We start from the raw sequence: 24,179 nt of genomic DNA on the forward strand, positions 1-24,179 counted from the left end.
TTCTATAGACTGTGATGTGTTGGTCCAAAAGAAAATCCAGTTCACATCGAAGTCCACGTTATAAGTTTTATGATATTTGTTAACCGAAATACTATCAACAAGCTTAAATTGGCATAACGACGAACTGAACTTTGAAATGAGATAAGTGCTAAGACGATAATAAGAAGTGAAACGTGATAAATAGTGACCCTGTGCCAATTACCAGAAGTAAAGGTGACCTACAAATGTGTGTGATACAAATAAACAACATACACTATATACACACACACATTTTTGCTCCTACATTTACTATCTGTAATGTTCTTATGCTGTATTTGGACCTTTGGCTTCATGATATTAACTAGCTTTCCATTTCAGATTCTACCCATCATCCAACACCACAAAGCAACTCCCACCAACACCAATCCCACACCATACAACCAAGCCACAGTTGGCAATCCCAGCTTACTTATACGTAAAATAGTTCACTGTCCACTTCATTAGGTCCAATATTACAGCTCTTTTACAGCACATATAATATTTTAGTATTCGCTGACACTGTATTTCTACATTATGTTCTTTCTTGAGGTTGTAGTGGGTGGTCATGTTGCTCTGGAGTGAAATATATTTAAAGACGTTTCTAATTATGGATTATTATGGCCCTCTTCTCTATGTAAATATTGGGCAAAAATATTAGAAATACGTAAAATCTCAATATAATGCAGTCCAGTTCAAGTACAACCTCAGTTAATGTCACTGTCAAAACTGAATGGTATTATCTTTGTAAATGCAGACTTTATAACAGGATCAGATTAGGTTGCTAATTAAATGGCCAGTGAGTGTATAGAGGTTATATTTTTTGAAGACTAGGAATGACAGATCTATGGTACATGATTGTGGCTGTTGATAGATACTGCGTTATTTGCAACTATCAAATCTTACATAACCGTTAATATAACAGACAGAAAATATGACGATCCTGGGCTACATATCTAAAAAGGCACATTTCCTTTCTTTCCTTTACACCCATCTCCTGCAAAGAGGTCAACAAAACAAGCAAGACAAAGGGCGCATGTGTGTAACACGTCATACAGCTGATCGCAGACAGCAGCATATAATATATCTATATCTATATACCTTGATTGTTCCCTTCTTTGAAAGTCGCTTTGTATAAAAGCGTCAGCTAAATGACTAAATGTAAATATAAGCACGACGTCTTACCTGCACCTCCTACAATGGCAGCAACTTCTCCTGAAATCCAATGAAAACAGAGATCAACATTGCCCATCAAAGACATTTGCTCTGGTACTATCTTTTTTATTATCATTTATATAAGGAGAACATATAAATTAAATATCGTCAAATGAACAGTGATACCGACCGAACCCCATGTCTTCCAGTACAGTGGTCCCCAACCTTTTCCTAACTGCGGACCGGTCAACGCTTGACAATTTTAATGCGGACCTGGGGGGAGGGGGGGGGAATACGTCATTTCGAAATAAAAAAACGTTTCAAAATAAAAGACCGCTCGACTTAGACTGGGACTATAATAGAGGGGGACTTACTACTCTATCTACAGTTGGTAGGAGAAGAAGAAAATATTAAGTATTAAGTAATATTTTCTTCTTCTCCTACCAACTGTGGATGAAGTAGTAAGTCCCCCTTTATTATAGTCCCAGTCTAAGTCGAGCGGTCTTTTATTTTGAAACGTTTTTTTTTTATTTCGAAATGACCGTATTAAATAAAACAGAAAATAACTAATTAATTCTTGTGCGGCCCGGTACTGATTGATCCACGGACCGGTACCGGTCCGCGGCCCGGGGGTTGGGGACCACTGTTCTAGTATGACTGTGGAGAGATTGAATTCCCGGATAAACAAAACTATGTTAGACTCTGAACAGAGGAGGGCGACAGAAAGAGCAGGATGCAAATAAAGTGAGTTAATAAAGTTAACACAGCTGATCCATACAGACTTACTGTAATAGAGGCTATTCCTGAAACACAAGATTAAAACTGTATTGTTTGTGTCTCAAGTGATGAAGGCAGACTTCTTTTTCTCTTTTAACAGGAGACAGAGGCAGAAAGGTTGACACCAGAAGTAAAAATCCATCAAAGCTGTTCACAAATACATTCCAGGGTTGCAGTGGGGTCCATGTATCATCCTAAAATATCCACTGTTTTCATGTTAAAATGGGTAATAAACAAGAAAAACAAGTTTGATTTTTGTCTGCATTTTGGAGTGCTAGGAGTTCACTCATTTTATTTATTAGTGTGGTGTTAGCCATGATACAGCTGTTTGTCTTCTGCTTTTCTTTAACTTGTAGTCAATGTTTTTAATAATAGCACTTAACTGAGTTAAATCCAACTGTATTTATTAAAGCTAGTTATGTCAGGGAACCTACACTGACATAAACATTGCTGGACTACAAGATATTTATTTTTTAAAGTTAATTTAAAAAAAAAATTAACATGGATATGAGAAGTGACACACTGAATCAGCATCTAACACAGGTTTTGAAGATTTATTGCACCAAGCATGGCAACTGCCTGACAAACGTGCTATTTAGTAAGAGAGCAGATATTTTATGCTCGTTGTCAAAAGAAAAACCTGATTGTGAATTTTTCCTTCATGATTCTCAGATGAGGAGTGAAACCAGCCACCCTGCAGCTGCATTGGCTGCTACAGGCAGACCAGCTGCACCTACAGCATGATAACACAGGTTTTAAATGAAGGTATTGAGCGCAGATCAATTACATTCTACATAAAACACTGTATTTTAAACCCGAAGCTACCACTCTGTTTTGAGAATGTGAAATTATTGTTTCTTTTGATGTTTAGAATTTAGTGTTGCTGTTGTTGCACTTCAGAAAGACGTTATAGGGCACTTAATAAAGTGTGATTATCCTAATGTGTTCACCTCACCTTGATATACAAATTAAAGCACAGGATTAAAACTGATTTTAAAAAAACAACACTTTGTGTTCACCTGCTGCCTGCCCAATAGCGACCAAGCTTCCTGCTGCCACTCCTCCTCCGTCATTTGATCTCTGATGAGCACTGAACTGGGCTGAGCTCTGTATAAAGTATCAGGGTATCATTTGTCGAGAGATCACACAAACTGATTAACATTTCTGAGACGGTAAGTCATGACTACAACTGGAACATCAAGAAACAATAAAGTTATTAAACTAGTTTAGTTCTGATGTCTGTATTAATGAGAGATTATTTTCAAAATCCTACTATTGTGCGTGCTGGTTTATTGTCAGTGTCACTGGGACACTTAACTGATCTGTCATTACTGCTATCAAGTCCACCTGTTTTTACAGTCAAAATGTCTGCTGTCAGTCCATAGAAGGTGGAAACTTAATGAAATCTGCAATTTTGACTCAACGTATCTAATGGCTAAATAAGTCCAAATCCTCATATAAATGATGACTTACTCAAAAGTTTGTAGCAGAACTAACTCACATCAGTGGAGGGCAGTAACAAATCTTCCTCAGTTCAAAGTCCCTGGTGAAAATGAAAGGTCTTTTTCTGAAATTAGAGATGGCCGACATCTGAATCCTTTGCTGTTCATCCAGTGATGAGCGTCAGAATACACATGGCTGCATAGGCTTGTTAATAACTATTTGTATTCCAACTATTTCACAAAAACAGAAACAGACCAGACTGAATTATCTAAACAAATACTGCATTTTTTAATTATGTGGACTTCCCTTTAACAGCCATAGTGCACCATCGTAAAAAGTAGTGTTAGCAATTCAACATATAACAATGACAACATTCCTAGCCAACGAAGAGTTGAACATGTGACAAAGCACAAACTATAACAAAGAGTCTTCATTGCACCAGGAAGGTGGACTCCCAGAGGGCAGAGTCTGAAACAGAATGGAAATATTAATTATACAGATCCTCTTCTTCGCTTTCTGTTTCTTCATTTTCTGTTTTTTCGTCTTTTTTCGAGGGTGAAACCAGCCAGCTTGTCAGCCATCCCACTGCTCCTCCAACGCTGGCCACGGCTGCAGTGGCAGCTCCAGACAGACCGGCTGCACCTATAGGAAGATTACACAGGTTTTCTTTCATTTCAATCAAGATAACGAGCTGCAGAGACGCTGAGAAAGACTCATTCCCAAGCTAAAAGTAAAAGAGGCACTATGGAAGTCCTAGCCGGTCATGCATTTATAGATTTGTGTAAATTTAATTTGTTTTCTTGAGATAACCATACTGTTGTTTTTTTTTGGATTGCAGTTCATGATTAAATAAACGGCTACTGTGTCTCAAAGTCAGCTCTGGAGCTCTGTGTGTCATTTCACTGCTGTGGGAAATCAAAGGGGGTTAACCCTGAAGACGTTATAAACTGGCAACCACGGTCTGGCAAACGAGCAAGAAAGGTTAACATCGAGCAAACAACGTCTTGTTATCTTGAGCTTTTGAGGAAATTATCCTGTTATCTCGAGAAAAGAAATTAAATTAAATTACAAAAAAAACTGCGGAGGTGAAAAGTATGAAAACATGACTGCTTAGGGCTTCCGTAGGTATTCAGACCCCACCATCTCATTTTAAGGCAACAAAAACACAATGATTCTTATTTTCAGGTGATTATAAACTAATGGAAACATACTTCTGAATATTATATTCACTTCCTGCCAATAGATCCTCTGAAAACTTACACACTGGACCTTTAAACTGTATCTCAACACTTTATTTTGATGAATGCTGCACTTCCACATAAAACACTGAATTTTAGTTACAAACTACTTTGATTATTATAGCAAATATAACAGGGTTGTCCAAACTTTTTTTTTACCAATAAAAGTTACATACAAATGCACTGTTCTGTAACAATTGTTTTTCATTATCACAATTATCATTAAAAAAAAAAAAGAAAAGGCATGTAACCAAATCTAAGCCAATCAGGCGTAAACAAATCTAATAAAGAATAAATTGTATGGAACGTGTTAAACTTGAAGTTTATACAAATCTTAACCTCATGATCATTTTAAACATGACTTATGAGTAATGCAAAGTCTGTTGACATTTAAAACATATCACTCTTGCTCTTCTTTTTCATAAGATCATTCAGAAAATAATTTGTGTTTGTGTCACATCTACAGACACATAACACCAGCAGTTATGTCCTTAGAGGTTCAAATGCTTCATTATGTCAACCAAAAAAGCCAAATCTTCCAGCTACACAGGATCTTACAATCCTAGCAGGCCATAAATAATAATCTATAACAATGAAGCTTTGGGGCGCATGAAATCTGACCGCGGGCTGTGATTGGCCCCCGGCCGTACTTTGGACACCCCTGAAGTATAATACACTGCTCCAAAAAAAAGGAAAGAACACTTTGAAAACACAGCAGATCTCAATGGGAAAAACCTGCCAATTCTGGTGTTCTGTGGCAAATGCCAGTTGAGCTCCACGGTGCCAGGCAGTGAGCACAGGGTCCACTACAGGACGTCGGGCCCTCAGGACACCCTCATGAAGTCTGTTTCTTATTGTTTGGTCAGAGACATTCACACCAGTGGCCTCCTGGAGGTCATTTTGTAGGGCTCTAGCAGTGCTCATCCTGTTCCTCCTTGTACAAAAGAGCAGAAACCGGTCCTGCTGATGGGTTAAGGACCTTCTACGGCCCTGACCAGGTCTCCTAGATTAACTGACCATCTCCTGGAATCTCCTCCATGCTCTTGAGACTGTGCTGGGAGACACAGCAAACCATCTGGCAAAGACACATGTTGATGTGCCACCCTGGAGGAGTTGGACTACCTGTGCAACCTCTGTAGGGTCCAGGTACCATGCTACCAGTAGTGACACTGACCCTAGCCAAAGGCAAAACTAATGAGAAATTGGTCAGAAAAGATGAGCAGGTAAGAAATGTCAGCAGCCTCCACCTGTAAAACTATTCCTGTTTTGGGGGTCGTCTTATTGTTGCGCCTCTAGTGTACCTGTTGTTAATTTCATTAACACCAAAACAGATGATAATGATTAACAACCCCCCCCAGCTACTTACCAGACCTGATCAATATCCTAGAAGTTGAATTGACTTGATGCTATACTCTGATTAAAAGTGTCCCTTTAATGAGCAGTGTATATAGTAAATAAAGTAATAGTTTTACCTGCTGATTGCAAAACAGCCACCATGCTCCCTGCTGCCACTCCTCCTCCATTTGCGACGGCTGCAGCTGACATCATTTTAGCAGCAATGGAGCCTGCTGCTATTCCAGCTGAGGTGAAACCTGCAGCTCCTAAAGCAACGGGAGTCAGGGCCACAGCACCGACTGCACATGGAAACTTTGTTAGACCACTTTAAAACAGATCATTAGTGACTTAAGTTAAGTTAAGTTCAGCCTCTTACTTGCTCCTGCTCCAATGGCGACGACCTTGCCTGAAAACACAAGATGAAAACAAAAAACTAATTTCCAGCTCACCTGGTGTCAATCATGTCAATCATTCGCAGTGTTTGATATTTCTAAAGAAATACAAGATATATAAAAACACAGAAGTAAACATTTTAGTAAAGGAGCAGCGATACTGACCAACAGAACCCATGTCTCAGACTGCTGTGCTCAGGTTTTGTTTTCTGATAAACGAAACTGATCTGAGGATATGATGTAATGTTAATGTTGCATTTATTGCCATCTGCTGGACAGGCAGCAGGAAGTGAAACTCAAACTGGGTCCGGTCGAATAGTCGATAGATAAATAAATAAATCCTTTCCTAAACACTTTTCCTTGATCTTGATGGAAAACATCATGAGGTGAAGGAAACTGCACTTACACGAGGCTGTAGGTTGCTGACGTAATCTGTGGTAAAACTACAAAGTTCAGTAGATGGACTACAAAACGCGCGTCTGAGATATTTCTCCACATTGCGCTCTCCTTTTTAATGCAGGGTATAAAAACAACCCAGTGAAAAATATGTCTTTATTATCAACGTCAGAATACAAATAATAAAGGAACATTGGCCCCCTGTCACAAACTTAATAACTTTATTTATATAGCACCTTTACAAAACAAAGTGTTTTACAGAGCAACAGAGAAAAACAACTAGATGTAAACGAGTCAAAGCCACAGAAACAGAACAATGAAAAGATAAATCAGATAGTTTTCATATATAAACATGTTAACAAGTTATGGGAAAAGAAGGATGATTAATAATCTAAAAAAGTTGGAGAAAGTGATGTAATATTCATGTTTTATGTGTTGATGTGAACGGTCAGGATAACTTGTAAGCTATCTAGTTGTTAACAGCATTTTGAGAAGGTTTTTCACGACAGCAGAGAGCAAACCTGAACACCTCTGTGTTTCAAAGCAGCTCCACAGTCAGCAACACAGAACAGGCTTCAGTCAACACAAAGATTATTACAGAAACACCAGTAATTAATATATAAAATAACTTATTGTTCATTTTTCTTATTGGCTTTTATTTATTATGACATTTTATAACTGTATGGCCTAACTTTATTTATGTATTGTCTATTTTCCTAGATTCTCATTCATTGTTATTGTTATTTATTTCGTTTAATTTGCTCTGTGAATCACGTTGGGGCTGCATATTTGCATAAAAGGTGCTATATAAATACATAAAGTTTGAATTTAGATGATAAAAAACCGCTGCAGATGTGCTAAGCGCAATAAAAGCTGCAAAAAACAACATTGAAAGCTATTCTCACGGCTTTCTTTACTTGTCATATTTGCCAAATAAATGACAGAATGGATTTTTCTTCTTTTTATACGACGAGACGATCCATTTAATCATTCACTTTATTTGGCCCTCGCTGCTGAGATAAAGGTTTAATAATATCCACATGAAATATAATATCAGTGGCAGTAGGTCTGTCGTTGCTCAGCTGTCCAGCCTGATCACATGGTATGCTTTGCGCATGCGTATGGTGTGTATGTGCTTATGGAGAAGATGCCCACTGCCATCATCCCCGTGTAGTGCAGGAGAGCAACACACCGGTCAGATTTACCGCAGACTCTGTTGTCTTCCAGCACAGCTGCATGTTGTAGTCTGACACGAGAAGCCTGATGTCTGTGGCAAATGCGAAACACACTGTCCTGAACCCGGTAAGAGGCTTATCATCATCATTATTATTATTATTATTATCATCAGTCATCTGGTGCCATCATGCACAGATCAGTAGACCCTCTTGTAGCTTATAATACAGCTAAAAACTATGTGCAAGTCGCAGTGGTTTGTGCCTGCACACTAAACTAACCAGTAGCTAATAAATGAAACACGTTTCATTTGAGCTCCCATATTTCAGCCTTCAGTTTCTGTCAGTGCAGATATCCTGTGCTCTAACGTCAACTCTCCACCTCAGGTGATCCCATACACAGGGCCCATACCTGGAGGCCTGCACCCTGGGGAGATCATCATCATCCAGGGCACTGTGCCCCCAGATGCTGACAGGTGAGATGTAATTAAATAAGACAAATTCACTGAACAGGTGCCACCTTGGAGTAGATTTGATAAAGTAAACCCATAACGTGATACTTTAATCTGGGAATATCAGATAAAATCATTTCATTTAACACATTTCTAAAGCTTCACTGGATATGTTTTTTTCATTTTATGTAAATGTTGTTTTTTTTTAAGTGGTGAAACAAAATGCACAATAAAAAAAATAGTAATGAACAAATCTTGCAGCGCCTGTGGCTCAACCCCGAGGCACTGGCTTTGAGAACAACTGATCCCAAAGTGAAGTAACATTAGCTTTGTTCAACATATGTACGGCTTTGAAAAGGAATTTATAACAAGATCAACAAGAAGACGAGCCTGGATTCAGTTTAGCTCAGTTATAACTTGACGTTTTGCCTCTCCGCCTGCAGGTCAGAGGTCAAGTGTGGCTACTAAACACTGTGTTACTCAAAGACACTTAAGCCTTATTATTATAAACGCATCACAAACAGTTGTGGTAGATTGATGATGAATGAGATGAAACTGATATAATCAATCTGACCCTGAAAGATGTATCTAATGGTTTGTTGAACTTTAAATCTCAATAAGTCATGATTTATTTCCTTTTAATGATTGTTTTAGAACTAGATTTTCTCTGTACATGGACCTGCCTTTGTTGATAATTTAGTCAAGAGCCGATACCCCCTGAACCTTTCCACATGAAGTGAAGCTCCGGTTGTCGGTGTGCACCCTGTCTGCAGGTTTCAGATTGACTTGTCGAGCGGCTGCAGCACCAAGCCGCGCTCTGACGTCGCCCTCCACTTCAGCCCTCGCTTCAAAGGCTCCCCATCTGTAGTATGTAACTCCCTGCTGAAGGAGAACTGGGGCAAAGAGGAAACACTCCATCAGCTGCCCTACAAACGTGGGGCACCCTTTGAGACAATCATCCTGGTGCATGAAGATGTCTTCAAGGTCAGTGAATCTACCTAACAACAATACATTTACATAAAAAGTAAAACACCATATTTTATATACTTGTCTTGTCTCCATAGGTGGCAGTAAATGGTGCTCACTTGTTGGAATACAAGCACAAAATCCCGTTAAACAGAGTCGACACATTTTCTATTTGTGGGAAAGTTAGGGTGCACGCGATTGGCTACATCCCAAACTCAGTAAGTACATTCCCATCAGTTGTTTGCTTTATTTTGTCCTCACTAGCCGGTCAGATGTGTGTTTGTTTTGTAGACATAACCGATTAATCATTTCTAAAATTGTCTTTTTTTTCCCCCCTCTTAGGCAATATATTCAGAATCAGGTGACTTGGTGAGTTTTTTCCTTCTGCGTCATCCACACAAAATCTCTCTGCCTAATGGTGCCCCTGTATCTTGTGATTGCACATTTTTTAAATGATTCTTTTGTTTGTGAAGACCGTTTATTGCAGCATGCGGCCCTTCTGATTTATTAGGGACATTTCTAGAAACATAACAACATTGCAACAACAAAGTCTAGTGGGGCAAGGAAATGTGAACCATCAGCTGGTCAGACAGGTTGTGAACATGACAGCTATTTAAATGACCTAAAACACTGTTTGGACATAAAACCCAAAGTAATAGCTCATATGATTTCTTCTTAATGATGGTGCCACATTTAGCCAAGATTTTAGCTTTTTCCCACTACAGCAGAAATGATGCATACACATCAACATCAGCGAGTAGATCATCAACAAGACGTAAACAGTCTACACTTGTATGTCAGTGCATACTGTCATGTATAGGACATACACACATAGATGCGCATTGTTTATCTTTTTTAACCTCAATTTAAAAGCCTAACCAGGGATGCAAATTAGCTTCAGTTAGATGTCCTGTAGGCCGGCAAGGTGGTGCCCATCCAGATTCACTTAATGGGTTTATTGGTGACTCTAAATTACCTTTAGGTGTGAATGTCTTGTCCAGGGTGTACCTCACCTCTCGGCCAAAGTCAGCTGGGATAGGCTCAAACCTGCCGCAACCCTGACATGGATAAGCGGTTACAGAGAATGGATGAATGGATGGTTGTCCTGTATATATTACATGTGTTACACTGCTTCTTCATGTGTTTGTGCCTGTTAAATAAACTAAATTCACAACATAAAATCCTTAAATTGTTTCTAAAAATCAAGATTAAAAAAATCTGCTGATTATCACTTTAAAACGTAGATCTGTAAGTGGGCTCAGAGTTAGAGCTGCATCGATGAGTCGATTAGTCTTTTTATTAATTTTTCAAGCAAAAATGCCAAATAGAGGATTTCACAGGAAATGTGAGGATTTCTCGTTTTACTTTGTGACATGTGACGGTTAACTGAATATCTTTGAGATTTGAACTGCTGGCTGGACAAACGGTATTTAAAACGGTATTCAAGGAGGTCATCTTGGACTATGGTAAACTATGTGGAGAAACTTTTTTTTTTAAAATAAAAGACCAAATAATTAATCAAGAGACTAATATGCAGGTGAATTGATAATGTTATACAATGTATAAACACTTATATTCTCATTTCAGAGCCTCCCTTACAAAGGTAGCATACTCAAAGGACTGAGTCCCGGACACCACATCACAATCAAAGGACAGGTCAGCATGTATCCACACAGGTAAAGTGATAACTGATGATATTGACCTTAATATAACAAATAAAAACAATCAAACTACTGCTGTACATTACATTCACCCTCTGCTAACTACAACATTTCACTGTTATCCACGTTTGTTCCAGTTTTACAGTGAACCTACGAAACAGCAGGACAGAGAACATCGCTCTTCATCTGAACCCTCGCATGAAGTCGGGTGTGTTCATCAGGAACTCGTACCTGAGTGAATCCTGGGGTCAGGAGGAGCGGGAGCTGCCCTTCTTTCCCTTCTCGTCAGGCGAGTACTTTGAGGTAGGAACTGTCTACAGCTTTTATTTTGAAGGGCTTCTGCTGTCTGCTGTTTACCTCTTTAGGCATCTGATATCTAACCACAAGTTGGTCATTACTTATTTCTCAGTACGTCTGTGTGCTCTGTAATGATCGTCTATTCGTCAGCGTTGTTGTGGTTTTTTTTTGTCAGATTCTCATCCTCTGTCAGCCGCATCAGTTCAAGCTGGCAGTGAACGGCTCACACTTGTTTGAGTTCAGACATCGGGTGCAGGACCTAAGCAGCATAGACCAGCTGGAGATCATGGGGGACCTGGAGCTCACTGATGTGAAACTGTGGTGATTCAGGACTCTAGACTTACACAGAAGCCAGTGTTGCAGTCACTGTTGTGTTCTGGTTATTGATGCTAAATCAGCTTAGCCGCAATGACCCACACAATGGATGCTGAAAATAGCAAAGCTCTGTTCTGACTTTAGGTCAGGTCAGTCTTGCAGCAACCACAGGTCACTGATTTTAAGCTATCCAAGCATTTTTGGTGACCAAGGACCACGGACAGGCCATACCATGGAGTATTAACGGTCCATGTTTTCAGCCCCGGCTAGACGACTGATGCATGAGAGTTTAGCTGTGCTGGATCATCAGGCTGTGAGCCACCATGATTGTTTACAGCTACAAGTTAGGTTTGCCTTGGTTCAATTCTTATACTGTCTCTAGTGCATCTCTGCTGTGATACATCCTTAGTGCACTGTACAATTCAAACAGGAAATGTGTGTAAATGTTAAAAAAGTATTCAAGTGATGGCTTTGTTTGAATGCCAGGACAGTCAGCGAATACGAACAATGAATGAAACAAAAAAGGAGCGAGGCAGATTTACTGTACAGCTAATTTAAAACAGCTTCAAAGTATTTCACATCATTACTAAATAATTAGTAGTGATTATATTCTTTTCTGGGGCAGGGATTGAAAAATGTTTAATGTATGGTTTAACATTTTTTTTAACATAGAATTTTAATTAAATAGAGCCTGCTTACATTTCATTATTAAAAAAAAAAAAGTCTGTTATAAAGGTCGTAATCCTCAGGATTGTTTAACACACAAGCGTCCCATGCACTCGACATTTAATTCAACATGTAATGGTGCAGCAGAACTCAAGCACAGATCAGTACAGGGTCAGTTTAAAATAACTATTTCAATAGTCTAACAAATGACATTCTGCAATCTTTATGCAAGCTATAGAATATATTAGCATCCTGCATCTGTGACCACTTCTTGTCTCCCACTCAGTGATCAATCCTGCTAATAAAAATAAAACTAATATAAAACCTGGGATGTTTCTTCTCCAGTATCAGTGTTTTTTTTTTGTTTGTCTGTTGCAATTGTTGTAAAATATGTATGAAAAAATCTTCTATGTATCATAAATGATTTAATAACAAAATAAATGTGTTATTATCATTTTGTATGCACTGTTTAATGCGTCTAGATGGTTCGCTTCAAGCCTGCATGTATAATGTTTCGCCACCAGGTGGCAGCAAAATAGGCTGCAAGATATTTTCACGTTGAAGTTGATAAAACTGGCTGATTTATACAACCTGAATCAACATTAACATTCATTTCAGTGAATCCCTGATGAACATGGGTCCATTATTCACTCACTTTAACTCTGTTCTGCAGAAATTCACAGGTCTAAAGGCTAATCGTGGCTTTTTTTCTTCTTTTTTTTGCACCAGCTCGTCGCTTAACTTTGTCTTACATCAGTTGGGTGCTGGCCAAGTCAGTTTTTTGACTGTTCACATGGTTGATGACAACACACAGAATGAGCTAGAAACCACTCTCTAGAGCTGAGGGGAACGCTGCAAGCTCTTCACTAGAACAACCCTTTTTCATTTCATGAAGTAATTTCATGTTTTTCATACAGAAATATGAAAAACATGAAAAATATACAGAAATTGGTTAGTGCAGCTTAAAGTTACATAACAGAGCAGTGGTTCCCAACCTTTTTCATTAAGGACCCCCTTTTCTATCACTGAGTATGTTGACCACCCCTGACTAAGTGACATTTTATGGATATTTCATGAGATATTCAATAAATTACACTAACAGCACAAAGCAACTGATAAACTAGTTTTTCTGATATGTATTTTTTTTTTTATTATAACAATTATACATAATGGACTTAAACTTTAAGACTTTACAGTCCCTGATGTTTGGTCATTGTTCCATAAGATCTTTAGTTGTTTTAACTTTGCACTTTTCCAATCTAATCGAGACTCAGAATGAAGCCGCCTGCACTCGATGTTGATGTTTTATGGTCAGTAAAATGTAGTTTAATGTTAAGAACATAAACTTTATTTTCAACTGCAGTACCGCTGTTCAACCACAAGGTGGTAAAAAAGAATCAAATGTTGATTGAGCTGCCAGTCAGTGAACCCTGATGTGTTGTTTTTTTCTGTTTCATATCACCTCCATACACATTACAGGAAAATGAGTTCTTGTAGTGTGGATAGGTGCTTGAGCTATTACTGCAAAGACTTCTGTCAGGAAGAACGGGTGATTTAGGGGCATAAAGAATAAAGCTAGAATTGTTTAGCAACATTCACACCCAATGACCACAGATTCATCTACGTTCCAACCCTCAGCTTTGGGTAGTGACGGAAGAGCGACCATGGATACAAGCAGTCGAAATGAGCTTGGTCCGCCAGGTGGTTAGGCATCTGATTAGGGTGCCTCCTGGGCGCCTTCCTTTGGAGCATGTCCAACTGGTAGGAGACCCTGGGGCGGACCCAGAACCTGCTGGAGGGACTACATAGCTGATTTAGCCTGGGAACGCCGCAGGATCCCTCAGGAGAAGCTGGAATGCATTGCTGGGGAGAAGGACATGCTGGAACAACCTGCTAAACCTGCTGTCACTGCGACCCGACCTCGGGTAAGAAGAAAACGGATGGATGGAAATGATGGGACCACAGGCATCAGCACACATTATGTCTTTTAACCTCAATATTAATGCAACTGTATCTGATAAAAAGTTGGTGTTTTATTAATATCCACAGGAAATATAATAATTTGTAAGATTTGTAATAACCATGGTACAGTACAACAGTCTCTTAATTTTTTTTTAACATAGAAAAAGCAGGATGATATGCAAACATGACATCAACCATTGCACTGCTGAGAATGTCCAAGGAAAAAAGGCAAAAAGACGCTGTCCAATCAGCAACAGGCAAATAGGCTAAAGTTTGTTTTACCCAAAAAAAGAAAAAACCTGTCAGACCTGCGATTCATTGACAGAAGTTTTACCAAAAATGTCATTTTTTTTTTTTTTTTTTGCTTGTCACGGCTCACAGACATCTGCACTTTTGAAAAAGAAAACATCCCGTCCACTTTCCAGGAGCTAATGGATTATTCTTCCCTTGTTGTAAAAGAACAAACAAACAAAACAAAAAAAGGGTATGTCTGAGTTGTTATACAGGCCACAACATCAGAAAACATCTCACAGTTCCAGCAGAGAAGTTTGGCAAGACACTGGCTGAGGACAACTGGTTTCACTTCGGTTCAGTTAAATTCCATTCAGTTTCTAGCAGCTGAATTTAAACCACAGCCTTTTTTCAGTTCTCAAGTCCTGCTGAGGAGGGAAAGGAAAATAAACTGAGGGTGAGAGCAAGCTGGTACAAAAGTGGCACAGGAGAGTTTCGTGGTTCGGATGCAAGTCTTCAGGACGTGCGGGGGGGAGGGGGTAAATATCCCATGGTCAGACTGAGCTGAGCTTTACCAGTCCTCTGACGGAGTCCTCGTGTAGTGAGTCCTGGCTGGCTGGGTTGTAGAAACCAGCCTGCACGGTGTGACTGTGACCCAGGGGGCTGCCGCAGGGAAGCATACCTGGTGGCGAGGGCATTTCCTCCGGGGTAAGAAAGTGGTGGTGGGCCACCGGCTCCTGGAGGGGGTGGCTGTGATTGTGTGTGTGGCTGTGTCCGTGGATTGGCAGCATGTCGGTGGCCTCGTGGCAGCTGAGGCTTGGGGTGGACGTCGGTGGGGTGGGCTGGCTGAGTGGGAGTGAGGTGCACGGGCCACCCAGGGTGAGGGAGGTGCGGCCGGGCAGGGAGCCTCCGTTTTCAGGCGAGGCCGTTAGGATGACTGGCTCGCTGCTCTGCTGCTGGAGGAGAGGTGTGGCGGCGGCCTGCAAAACGAATTTGGTGCTCTGAATGCACTGGTCTTGGTCACACTGAGAGAAAACAGCAGAAAGCAAGAGAGAGAGAGAGAGAACAATATGGGAGGAGATGTGAAAGTCAAAGAGATAGATAAGGTGCCCGGAGGTGAAGGACAGAAATGGAAAACGAATAAGAGCAAGGCAGTGTTGGATGGAGAAGGAAGAGAAGGAGTTGAAGGAAAACAGTGTGTGGAAAGAAAACGGAGGAGGGGACAGGTGATTGGATGAGGGAGAGAAAAAGAAAGAAAAAAAAGATGTTAGTACCCTTGTTAGAATGCAGAGCCACACAAAGAACCGTCGCCAGCTCTTTCATCCGCCCCAGTGAAAAAACAGAGCTGAGGCCAACAGACAGTTGAAAAGACAAAGCTATTAAGTCACCGGTTCATGACCTATTGAGCTCTATTACTTTGCTTTAAAGTGGAAATCACATGTTTATAACTGGAGCGGAGCGGAACTGGGTTAGGGCACGGTCAATCGTCACACACACTAGCCACAAGGAGATTAGCTTTAACCCCATTAGCCTTTTATCACCACAGAGCAATCGTGCGCATTGAAGACCAGTTACAGATGTAAGATCAACCCGTACAATTAAAAAACAGAAAATGATGCCTTCTTCTATCCCACACCGCTGCCCAAGTCTGACTGACAAGAAATTTAAAAGCACAAGAAGATTAGTCCCGGACATCTCACCTTTCTGTCTCAACCTCACTGACCTAAAAAAAGCAGATTACAGACGTGATTTAAACAGAAGTTGAGCTACCTTTGACAGTATGTGATTCTAAAGTATCAGTCCTCTTATCAGCTGCACGTATCAACTGCTCCTTATCACCTTTCTAACAACCTCTCGCCAGGTTGTTGAAAAGACTCATTTGAGCGAGGGTTATTGGACTGAAATGACACGCTCGCTCGCTCACAGGCACATTAGCACGCCGCTGATGATGATGCAGCGGCAGGTTGGATACAAAATAAAAATGGAGAGGTGGAAAGAAACCAAAAAGGGATACAGCGCTTTGTCCTTTTCTTTCTACTTTCAGGCCCACTCATGTTTTATAAACATTCACAGCTAGACTGACTCAGCACCGTCCATCCCCCACGGCAGACAGACACACACACACACACACACACAAGGAACAACACGTACACAGACTGCTGATAGACTAACCTTGGATAGCAGATAGCAAGTGAAGCAGCACAGGCCATGTTGTGGTTTGGTTTCACATGTGGCGATGACACAAGGATGGATTTAATTAAAAAATATTTAAATATACAAAATGGAAGTGGGTCTACAAATAAAACAGCTTCTCAGTTGAAAGGATTTGAATCTTTTTTTTGTATCATGTGAATCTCTTGGGGTTTGTGGTCTCAGAAAACTGAGACATTTGCCACAATTTTCTGACCAAATACTTAAATCGACATTGGAAATAATTATCAGTCGCAGTCATACTTTCAAGTCACTTTGTGCAAGAATATTCATTTCATGTAGATTCTCAGAGGTTTCAGACAGGTGAAGGATTCCTTGACTTTACCAGCCAGCCACAATTACAAGATTACTTCAATAAGTGTCAGGTCGTCGAGGTGGTTAACCCAACCTTGTACAAATACAATGAAATATTTTTCCAACCCTGAAGACAAGTCTTTAAACAAAATCTTTTCTGTTCATCGTTTCATTTTGAATAAACTAAAGATAGTTTGTATGCAGCGGAACAAAAGACACAAAGTTTGGCATTTTCAGTGGCTGTCATTCATCATGCAGCTTTAGAGTGAGTGGTGAAACTGAAAACGAGGCTGTGGGTTGACGGTCTCCCGTCACTTACTCACTGTGCCATTATCAACAAGGAAATGGTGGTTGATCGTGTTCCACTGTGAGCTATTTTTACACAATATACACACACACCCACACACACACACACGAAAAAGACAGAGACAGAGGAAGACTGACAGGAAGGAAGCAAGGAAGGAAGGAGACCAAAAACTGAAATATTTACAAGGCCAGATGCAGATAGTGTAGCATGAGGTTAAAGGACAGGTTCACTAAGCACATTCATATTCTCAGTTTACAGTGATGTGTCTACTCATGCAGATATTGTTGGATTATTTACAATGAAAACACAAATAGTAATTAGTTTCACCTTCATTATATTAGGGTGTAAAAAATGTTTATATGAAATATATCTGAAACTAGGGCTGTAACTAACAGTAAATTAGGTCAGTTATAATAAGAAAATTGAAAAAATATTTTAAAAATTGTTTTATCCTAGAGCTGAAGAATGTGTTCAAACTTTAAACCAAATACTCAATTTAAGTGATACAAACAAAGATAATGAATTACCATGGCATCCTTTTATTTTTTTATTGATTTCCAGTGAACTAACCCATAAGCTAAAGTCTCTGACGACTGCTGTCCACCTACTCATAGTCCCATTCCCACCTTTGCAGGTTTTTTTTTTTTTTTTGTTATCAAAAGTGTAATGTGACATAATTTTACACACCGTTACCACGGCAACTGCTTACAAGACATGTCTGAATCACAGTCTTCAGCGCCTCACAAAGAAACCGGGCCTTCGTCGCTCGAATGCAACGCAGTACCATTAAAAAAAAAAATGGGGTGAAAGTAAAAACAATTGGAATGTAAGACGTAAGATGTAAATGTTATGTGACAGATTTTATTCAGGGTGTGTTGGTGAGGCCGACCTACCTTCCATTAAAAAAAACAGCAAAATAACAAATTTAAATTCTACCGTATGAATCGAGTACGAAACATTTCCATTTTATATAATCACCACTCTGCTGTCACTCTTTGACATCCGTCTCTCTGAAAGACACACTTCATGTACATGCACGCACACTCTCCAAATAGCATCCACCCACACACACCTCTGTAGTAAACAGACAAAAGTGATGGGAGACTTTTACTCATCGTCGTTTGAACAATTTGCCTAAAAAACCCCAGCAGCCTCTCCACTTGATGACACAATATTTTCAGTGAGTGCTCCAGGCGTCTGTAAAGATTTTTACAGTAATGAACAGAATTGCATCAGTAGTCGTAGAGGGTATGACAAGCACAAATGTGGCATGTTGCTGAGTTTAACAAATGGATATTAAGTTACCAGCTGACTCTGTATCAGCGTGCAGATGAATGGCCAAGCAGCCGGCACAATGAGACAACTCTGGCTGCTAATCATGACCGCCACACAAAACAGATGGCTGTTATTTCTGAATGTGCTAACGTAAGGGAATGTTCCCGTGGCTCTCGGCCCATTACAAGTCGTCCACACAGTTTGGACCAGAAAACAGATGACATTCGCGTTCGACATCTCAATGGGGACGAAAGGGGTGAGGTCAGGTTTGAATAAGAACAACGAGACGACTGTGGCACAGAGGGAAGGCAACAGTGAAAGACGTTTAGTAGCTGGGTGTGAATAGGCCTTAAATCTAGCGTGTAATGTGTGAGGTTAACAGCTAAACTGAACAACAGAAGACTTGTTGCTTCTATTCAAGCAGCAGAGAAGAACTGATCACTTCAGGTCAGTACAATGTCCCCTTAATGCCTCCAGCTATTCTCTTCAAGACTAAAAGAGATTGACTGCGGTGTACTTTTGCTTTGTGGGATAATGGTCTAATTCATTGTATATTATCTCTTTCTGATTTCTGCTCATTGTTTTTCTACTGCAAGACTTGGATTATCAGCGTGATGAGGAAATCCTTAATCTTTAAAAGAGCATTGTGACTGATGAGCAATCCCCGGAGGAGACAGGATAATAAATGAAATCAGGGAGAGTTGAATCCTACAACTCCGGCTGTGATGCCACCAGAGCAGGCAGACACACACACAAAAAAAAGAAGGACCCTTCCCTTTCATCCAATCACCTGGCCTGAGTAACAAACCATCGAGCACACATCAGGTTAAAGTTCATCTGCCTCAGTTTGCGAGAGTTGATTTTTCCAAATGGACAAAAGACAACAGCTGGAGTTTCACTCTGTCAGACGGAGTGAAAGATGCTTTGTCTCGGTGTGTCATGCTGACCAAGGCCTGGTCCTGTAGGAGTGACCGTATGGCCTCGGTGAGACTGAGCCAAGAAGTACTGCAGCCAAGAAAGTAACGACCAGTGACTTTAGACGACCTTAACAATGCTTCTTAATGTTGTAATCCTTATAACTTTCATGAAAATCAATCATTAATAGCTTTTATAGTCTTGTGTTTTCAGCTTCAGTAATTTCAAACTACTTTCTGTAATTATTTCCTGATTTTGTAGCTGTCATAGTTTTTCTAGTTTTTACACGAGGGATTCACAGGAAATGATGCTTGTATGTGATTCGGAGTTAAAACCTCCAACTCCTCAGCAAGGTAACAAACCAATTTGACTTTGTAATGCTGCGGTGTGGAAAACTTCTTGAGCCATATGAAGCATGAAATCAAACTGCATTTGTAAAATGGCATGACGGGAAAAGGCCAATCTTTGACTGACTTTACCAAAACAACACGACTTTGTTTGGCTGTGCTGTAGACAGACACATCTGCTGCTCTTCTGTTGTACTTCAAAGTAGCAGCTCCAAGAGTGTTTCCTCTCCTATTAAACCACACCTACCACCAGTGCTGAAATATTGTTGTTGTATGATGTGTGTTTGTTGTTGACAGTCTGATCTAAAAACCACCCCGTCCCTTTAATCAAAGACTATCGATCAATGACCTACCCACAGACTGAACATGACAATGAGCATCCAAACTACTCGTGACAACTCGGTCTGCATTTTTACTTCTATTAAGTTACCAACCTGATAATATCTTAGAGGTCAGTGGCTTACCATGTGGCTCTGCTGAGACTGGGTGGCGCCATACATAGTGATGCCATTGGTTGGTGGTGCCAGCTGCGGTGCGTCTGATTGGATAAAGCCCCGTCTGTCAATGAGGCTAGTCAGAGAGAAACAAAGAAGAGAGTTTGAGGGTATTCATTCACAAATATTACACAGCACATGGCTTTACACACTTAAAACAGATTTAATACAATAGAGCAGTGTAATAAAATGGACTCTTTCGAGCACTGCGAGCAGATGCACAAATGAAACAAGTCACTCTGACTGACTGCGACAGTGAGCTCACACTGCATCTCCAGCCAGGTTGAGTCAATATTAGGTGAGAAGGATTAGCAGAGTGTCAGTTGTTCCATGCAGAGACAAACAGAGTGTATAAGTGCTGTATTATTGTGTACAAGCCTCAACGTTTGAGTTTTTAAACACTCAAATCTTCCACATTCATTCACACAAAAGCATAAAATCACAACTTGGTAATAAATCACAGAGGTAGTGAATCATTGTTTCTGTCCTGTCGGTAATGCTGCAGAACTCTGACACAGTGAGTTAGACGGCCTACTGACCTCTTGGTATGCTTATTCACATCGTGTAGTCATGGACAAGATGCATGTGATAATGTCTATTTATCAGCCAGATAAAGGTTGATCTGACAGAGCAGTCTCTGGCACGCACACGAGGTATTAAACAGCACAAGCAGGGTAATCATTTAACAGGGTGTGTGTTGACAGTGCGTTTCCCCGTGGGATTGAGCTGGATTCAGGTTCGCTGGAATCACAGTGACAAACTCCGGCAACCTACAGCAGCGGCTTGTGTCGGTGGTAATGAATACCAGAACGTCTGCAAATGCAGTTAGGAGGAAACAAGCATAAAAACATGTAGGCTGATGCATTAGAAAATGTGAGTCAAGGTCTCAGCAGGGAATGAAATGCAAGAAGCTTTTGTCTGTGTGTGTGAGAGAGGCAGTATTGCTTGCATAGTCTGTGGTGAAAAATTCCTTTCTTACTGGTGTACCCAGCTGCACAATGCTGTCTATAAACACACACGCACAGATGGCTGCCACCTGTGCACTGAGCAATCTCCTCTACCATCCACAGGTTATCATTATTGGTGACTTATGGCTTGTGAGGGTCAGTGTACAGTACAAGCCTCCATCAGTATCTATAGATGTATTTAGTAACTTGAGAAGGTACTGTATTTATATGCTAAACCACAGACTGTTTTTCCGGCAAAAGTAAAAGGCTCTAAGTTCCAAAGGCCTAGAGAAGTTTGTGACGTCTCGACAGCGTCATATCTTTGAAGTGGGTACAGTGGCCAGCAAAGATAAGAGCAGATAGTAGGTATATCAGTCCAGTGGGTGAGCATGGACACATTTCTAACCACGATGAAAGAAGAGAAAGAGCAGTTTAGGTCAACAGTTTCACAGAGATGATTTTTGTTGGTACAAAACGCTGAAAAGAAAGAAGCCGGGAGGGAATGTGCAATCTGTACTGGCATTAACAGTCACATGGACATGAGAATGTAGCTGTGACAGTTGGCATGTTTTTGTTAAATCACATGAATGGCAAAAGTGTGAAATCTAATACATCTAGCTAACTTTGATCGTGGATTTGGTTCAAATTTGCTTGAAATCATTCCCACTCTTGCAGCATCTTAGTAGCTATGTATAGAGAAAACGCTGCAGGCGGGCTCCTTTCGAAGCAGCTCCTCACATCAAAAAGGACTAACAGCTCCATTTCAGCCTTTTCTATTTTCATGGAAAAAATTAAAAGCTGTGAACCATTACTGTGAAGTTACTTTGTTACTTTCTCAGAGAAGAGAATGACAGAGATGTGTCATCATCTGGGGCTTCAGGGGAAAAAAAAAAATCTGCCTCAAAAACGCATATTCACACATCATACCTCGGAGGCAGTGGTCCACACAGGGCTGCACAGCAGTTGGTGAATATATTGCCATGGCTGTAAGGGTTATAGTTGTCCTTCCCTCTTTTAGAAGACCAAGACCCTTTTATCTGGAGGAGAGGACAGAACATCGGCCACAGTTTCAGAGGGACAGATTAATATCTCAAATCTCACTAGAAATCAAGACTCTGTCTAGAGATTTGTTTGTGTATTGTGTCAAGTTCGGGGCTAAAACATGTTTGTGGTCTGTGTGGCTACTTGGCCACAGACAAAATACTGTCTGTGGTCTGACTGAGGTGAAAGAGAGAATGTCAACATGCCAGAGTTGTAATGGGACAACACAAGAAAGATACCTGAATTAAAAGTCTTGTAGAATCATAAAGAAAGAATAAAATATATTGTATGTTATGGTTCTAATGGAACAGATATTTCAAGATATAAACTGTGAACAAATCCACAAATATAGTTGCATGTAGCAGATACAGAAATCTTACAAAACTTGTGCTATACACACACTATCGTGTGTGTTCATACTCACATCTTCATTGGTGGTCTGGTTGGAGCTGATTAGGTAGGTATGGAAGCCTGAGAGGCCCACTATAGACCAGACAGAGAAGAAACACACCACCACCTCCAGCACAGTGACACGATTAAGTCAAGGAATAATCTGACACAGTTTTTTAATTTCATTCATTCTTACATTAAGTGAAACAGACAATACTGACACACACACAAACACACACCCCAGCATGGACTAAAAAAATAGTTCCAACGGATAGCACATTGACCTACAGCCTCGGGGCAGTCCTCCTCTTGCCAATAGTTCCTAGTTACCAGTTCGTTTGGCTGGGACTGCAGAACACTTCACTTTCTCTGCTCCACATAAAAGCACAAAAACACAGATGCTGCCCAAGATAAATTCTTCTGCCTTTCTAAAAATGAGCTGCAGCGACCTTTAATTACATCTTAAGATACAGTATTTAAAAGAATATCTTATTTAGAAAATAACACCTACAAATACCCAGACACTACTAAGTGCACTACTTCCTCCATATGGGCATATTGCATCAAATTAATCACTGGGTAGATGTGTAGAATATCTCAAAGACAATGTGACAGTCTGTTTAACTGTACTGTAAAAAATCAGCTAAATACCCTCGGTCCCTCTCCCCAGTCTCTTCCTCCTTAGCAAGGGCAAAACATGTCATCATTCACCTAGTACAAAGGACTGCTACGATACTATCGACTGCAATTCCCCTTTATTAAAGTCCTGTAGGACACAGGCCGTTATCAGCTTGGCTTGGCACACATTTCTCTGCCAGAGAAACGGTTATCTCGCTCGGCCACGGAGAGAAAGGCAGAGAGGGAGAGTGACAGTGTCACAGCCCTGTGCTCTCAGCTCGACTTCTGGCTTAGAAATAACATTTGTTAATTTAGATTTCATCGGTTTTGTTTCTCCAAACTTCGTTGTTGATTTCAGTTCCTGTTCCTGTTTTAGATTCTTGTTTTGATAAATAAATTATGCCGAGAGCAAAAAAACACCTTCATCTTCAGCAGATTAAGTCATTAATGGGTGTCGTTTAAAAGTTAAAATCATTTTCACTCTCTATTTAGAAATTTCTATTCAGTGTGCTGGGGATAATACATGTAATTGTTGACTTGTGATTGTTTACTGCCTGGATTTAGAGCTGTGAAACCAGCCTGGATTTCTGTCCCAATGATTATCACAGATGTTGACACAACAAGCTGACTTAAGGGTATTTGTAACAGCTGTAAGCTTAAGACATCTCGCACACGCTCGGCATCTATCACACAGGCAGACGCCCTCCTATCAAATCTCATTCACGCCTAGTGGCCAGATGAAATCAAAAGGCAGACTGAATCAATCAACACAGCGAGAAACCGCCTTGCATGCCACGTTACTCAGATGGAACAGGACTAAATCAGACACTCACAAGTACTGTAAACTAGCAGGAGCGACGGATGGAA

The 24,179-nt window shown here is 40.3% G+C and overlaps 3 protein-coding genes across 6 annotated transcripts in view; 1 reads left to right on the forward strand and 2 right to left on the reverse strand.

The window, feature by feature from the left end:
• Window positions 1–3,654: 3,654 nt before the first annotated feature.
• On the reverse strand, window positions 3,655–6,626 carry LOC104924641 (interferon alpha-inducible protein 27-like protein 2A). The gene is made up of 4 exons (XM_010738053.3): window positions 6,521–6,626; window positions 6,340–6,369; window positions 6,101–6,262; window positions 3,655–4,032 (listed from the first exon to the last, which is right to left on the reverse strand). The coding sequence occupies exons 1-4, from the start codon at window positions 6,531–6,533 to the stop codon at window positions 3,878–3,880; spliced, it is 360 nt and encodes a 119-aa protein (XP_010736355.1). The 5' UTR covers window positions 6,534–6,626; the 3' UTR covers window positions 3,655–3,877.
• An 826-nt stretch (window positions 6,627–7,452) lies between these two features.
• On the forward strand, window positions 7,453–14,533 carry lgals8b (galectin 8b). Its single transcript, XM_010738049.3, has 8 exons — window positions 7,453–8,053; window positions 8,311–8,399; window positions 9,149–9,359; window positions 9,440–9,559; window positions 9,684–9,710; window positions 10,929–11,017; window positions 11,140–11,305; window positions 11,475–14,533. Exons 1-8 carry the CDS (start codon window positions 8,015–8,017, stop codon window positions 11,622–11,624), a joined length of 891 nt encoding a protein of 296 aa, XP_010736351.1. The 5' UTR covers window positions 7,453–8,014; the 3' UTR covers window positions 11,625–14,533.
• Window positions 14,296–24,179, reverse strand: part of LOC104924637 (probable palmitoyltransferase ZDHHC14) — a 42,559-nt gene continuing 32,675 nt past the window's right edge. The window contains exons 7-11 of one of the 4 annotated variants that reach the window (XM_027274595.1): window positions 22,729–22,831; window positions 22,191–22,300; window positions 20,287–20,392; window positions 16,174–16,196; window positions 15,257–15,498 (exon numbers count right to left, since the gene is read on the reverse strand). In XM_027274595.1, the coding sequence (XP_027130396.1) occupies window positions 15,402–15,498; window positions 16,174–16,196; window positions 20,287–20,392; window positions 22,191–22,300; window positions 22,729–22,831 (439 nt within the window). In that variant the 3' untranslated portion in view covers window positions 15,257–15,401. Of the gene's footprint in view, window positions 15,499–16,173; window positions 16,197–20,286; window positions 20,393–22,190; window positions 22,301–22,728; window positions 22,832–24,179 lie in introns of all 4 variants that reach the window. The other 3 variants (XM_019275153.2, XM_010738048.3, XM_010738047.3) reach the window with 3 other exon arrangements.

This window comes from Larimichthys crocea, chromosome XXIV (assembly GCF_000972845.2).
Source record: "Larimichthys crocea isolate SSNF chromosome XXIV, L_crocea_2.0, whole genome shotgun sequence".
Classification (NCBI taxonomy): Eukaryota; Metazoa; Chordata; class Actinopteri; family Sciaenidae; genus Larimichthys; species Larimichthys crocea.

Excerpts from the sequence above, each read along its gene's own strand:
- LOC104924641 (XM_010738053.3), bottom strand. Across the intron at positions 6,263-6,339 it reads CGCCATTGGAGCAGGAGCAA|TCGGTGCTGTGGCCCTGACT; the intron begins GTAAGAGGCTGA and ends TTCCATGTGCAG. Across the intron at positions 4,033-6,100 it reads GGCTGTTTTGCAATCAGCAG|GTGCAGCCGGTCTGTCTGGA; the intron begins GTAAAACTATTA and ends ATCTTCCTATAG.
- lgals8b (XM_010738049.3), top strand. The coding sequence starts at position 8,015 with ATGTCTGTGGCAAATGCGAAACACACTGTCCTGAACCCG. Across the intron at positions 8,400-9,148 it reads GTGCCCCCAGATGCTGACAG|GTTTCAGATTGACTTGTCGA; the intron begins GTGAGATGTAAT and ends CCCTGTCTGCAG. Across the intron at positions 9,711-10,928 it reads ATTCAGAATCAGGTGACTTG|AGCCTCCCTTACAAAGGTAG; the intron begins GTGAGTTTTTTC and ends TTCTCATTTCAG.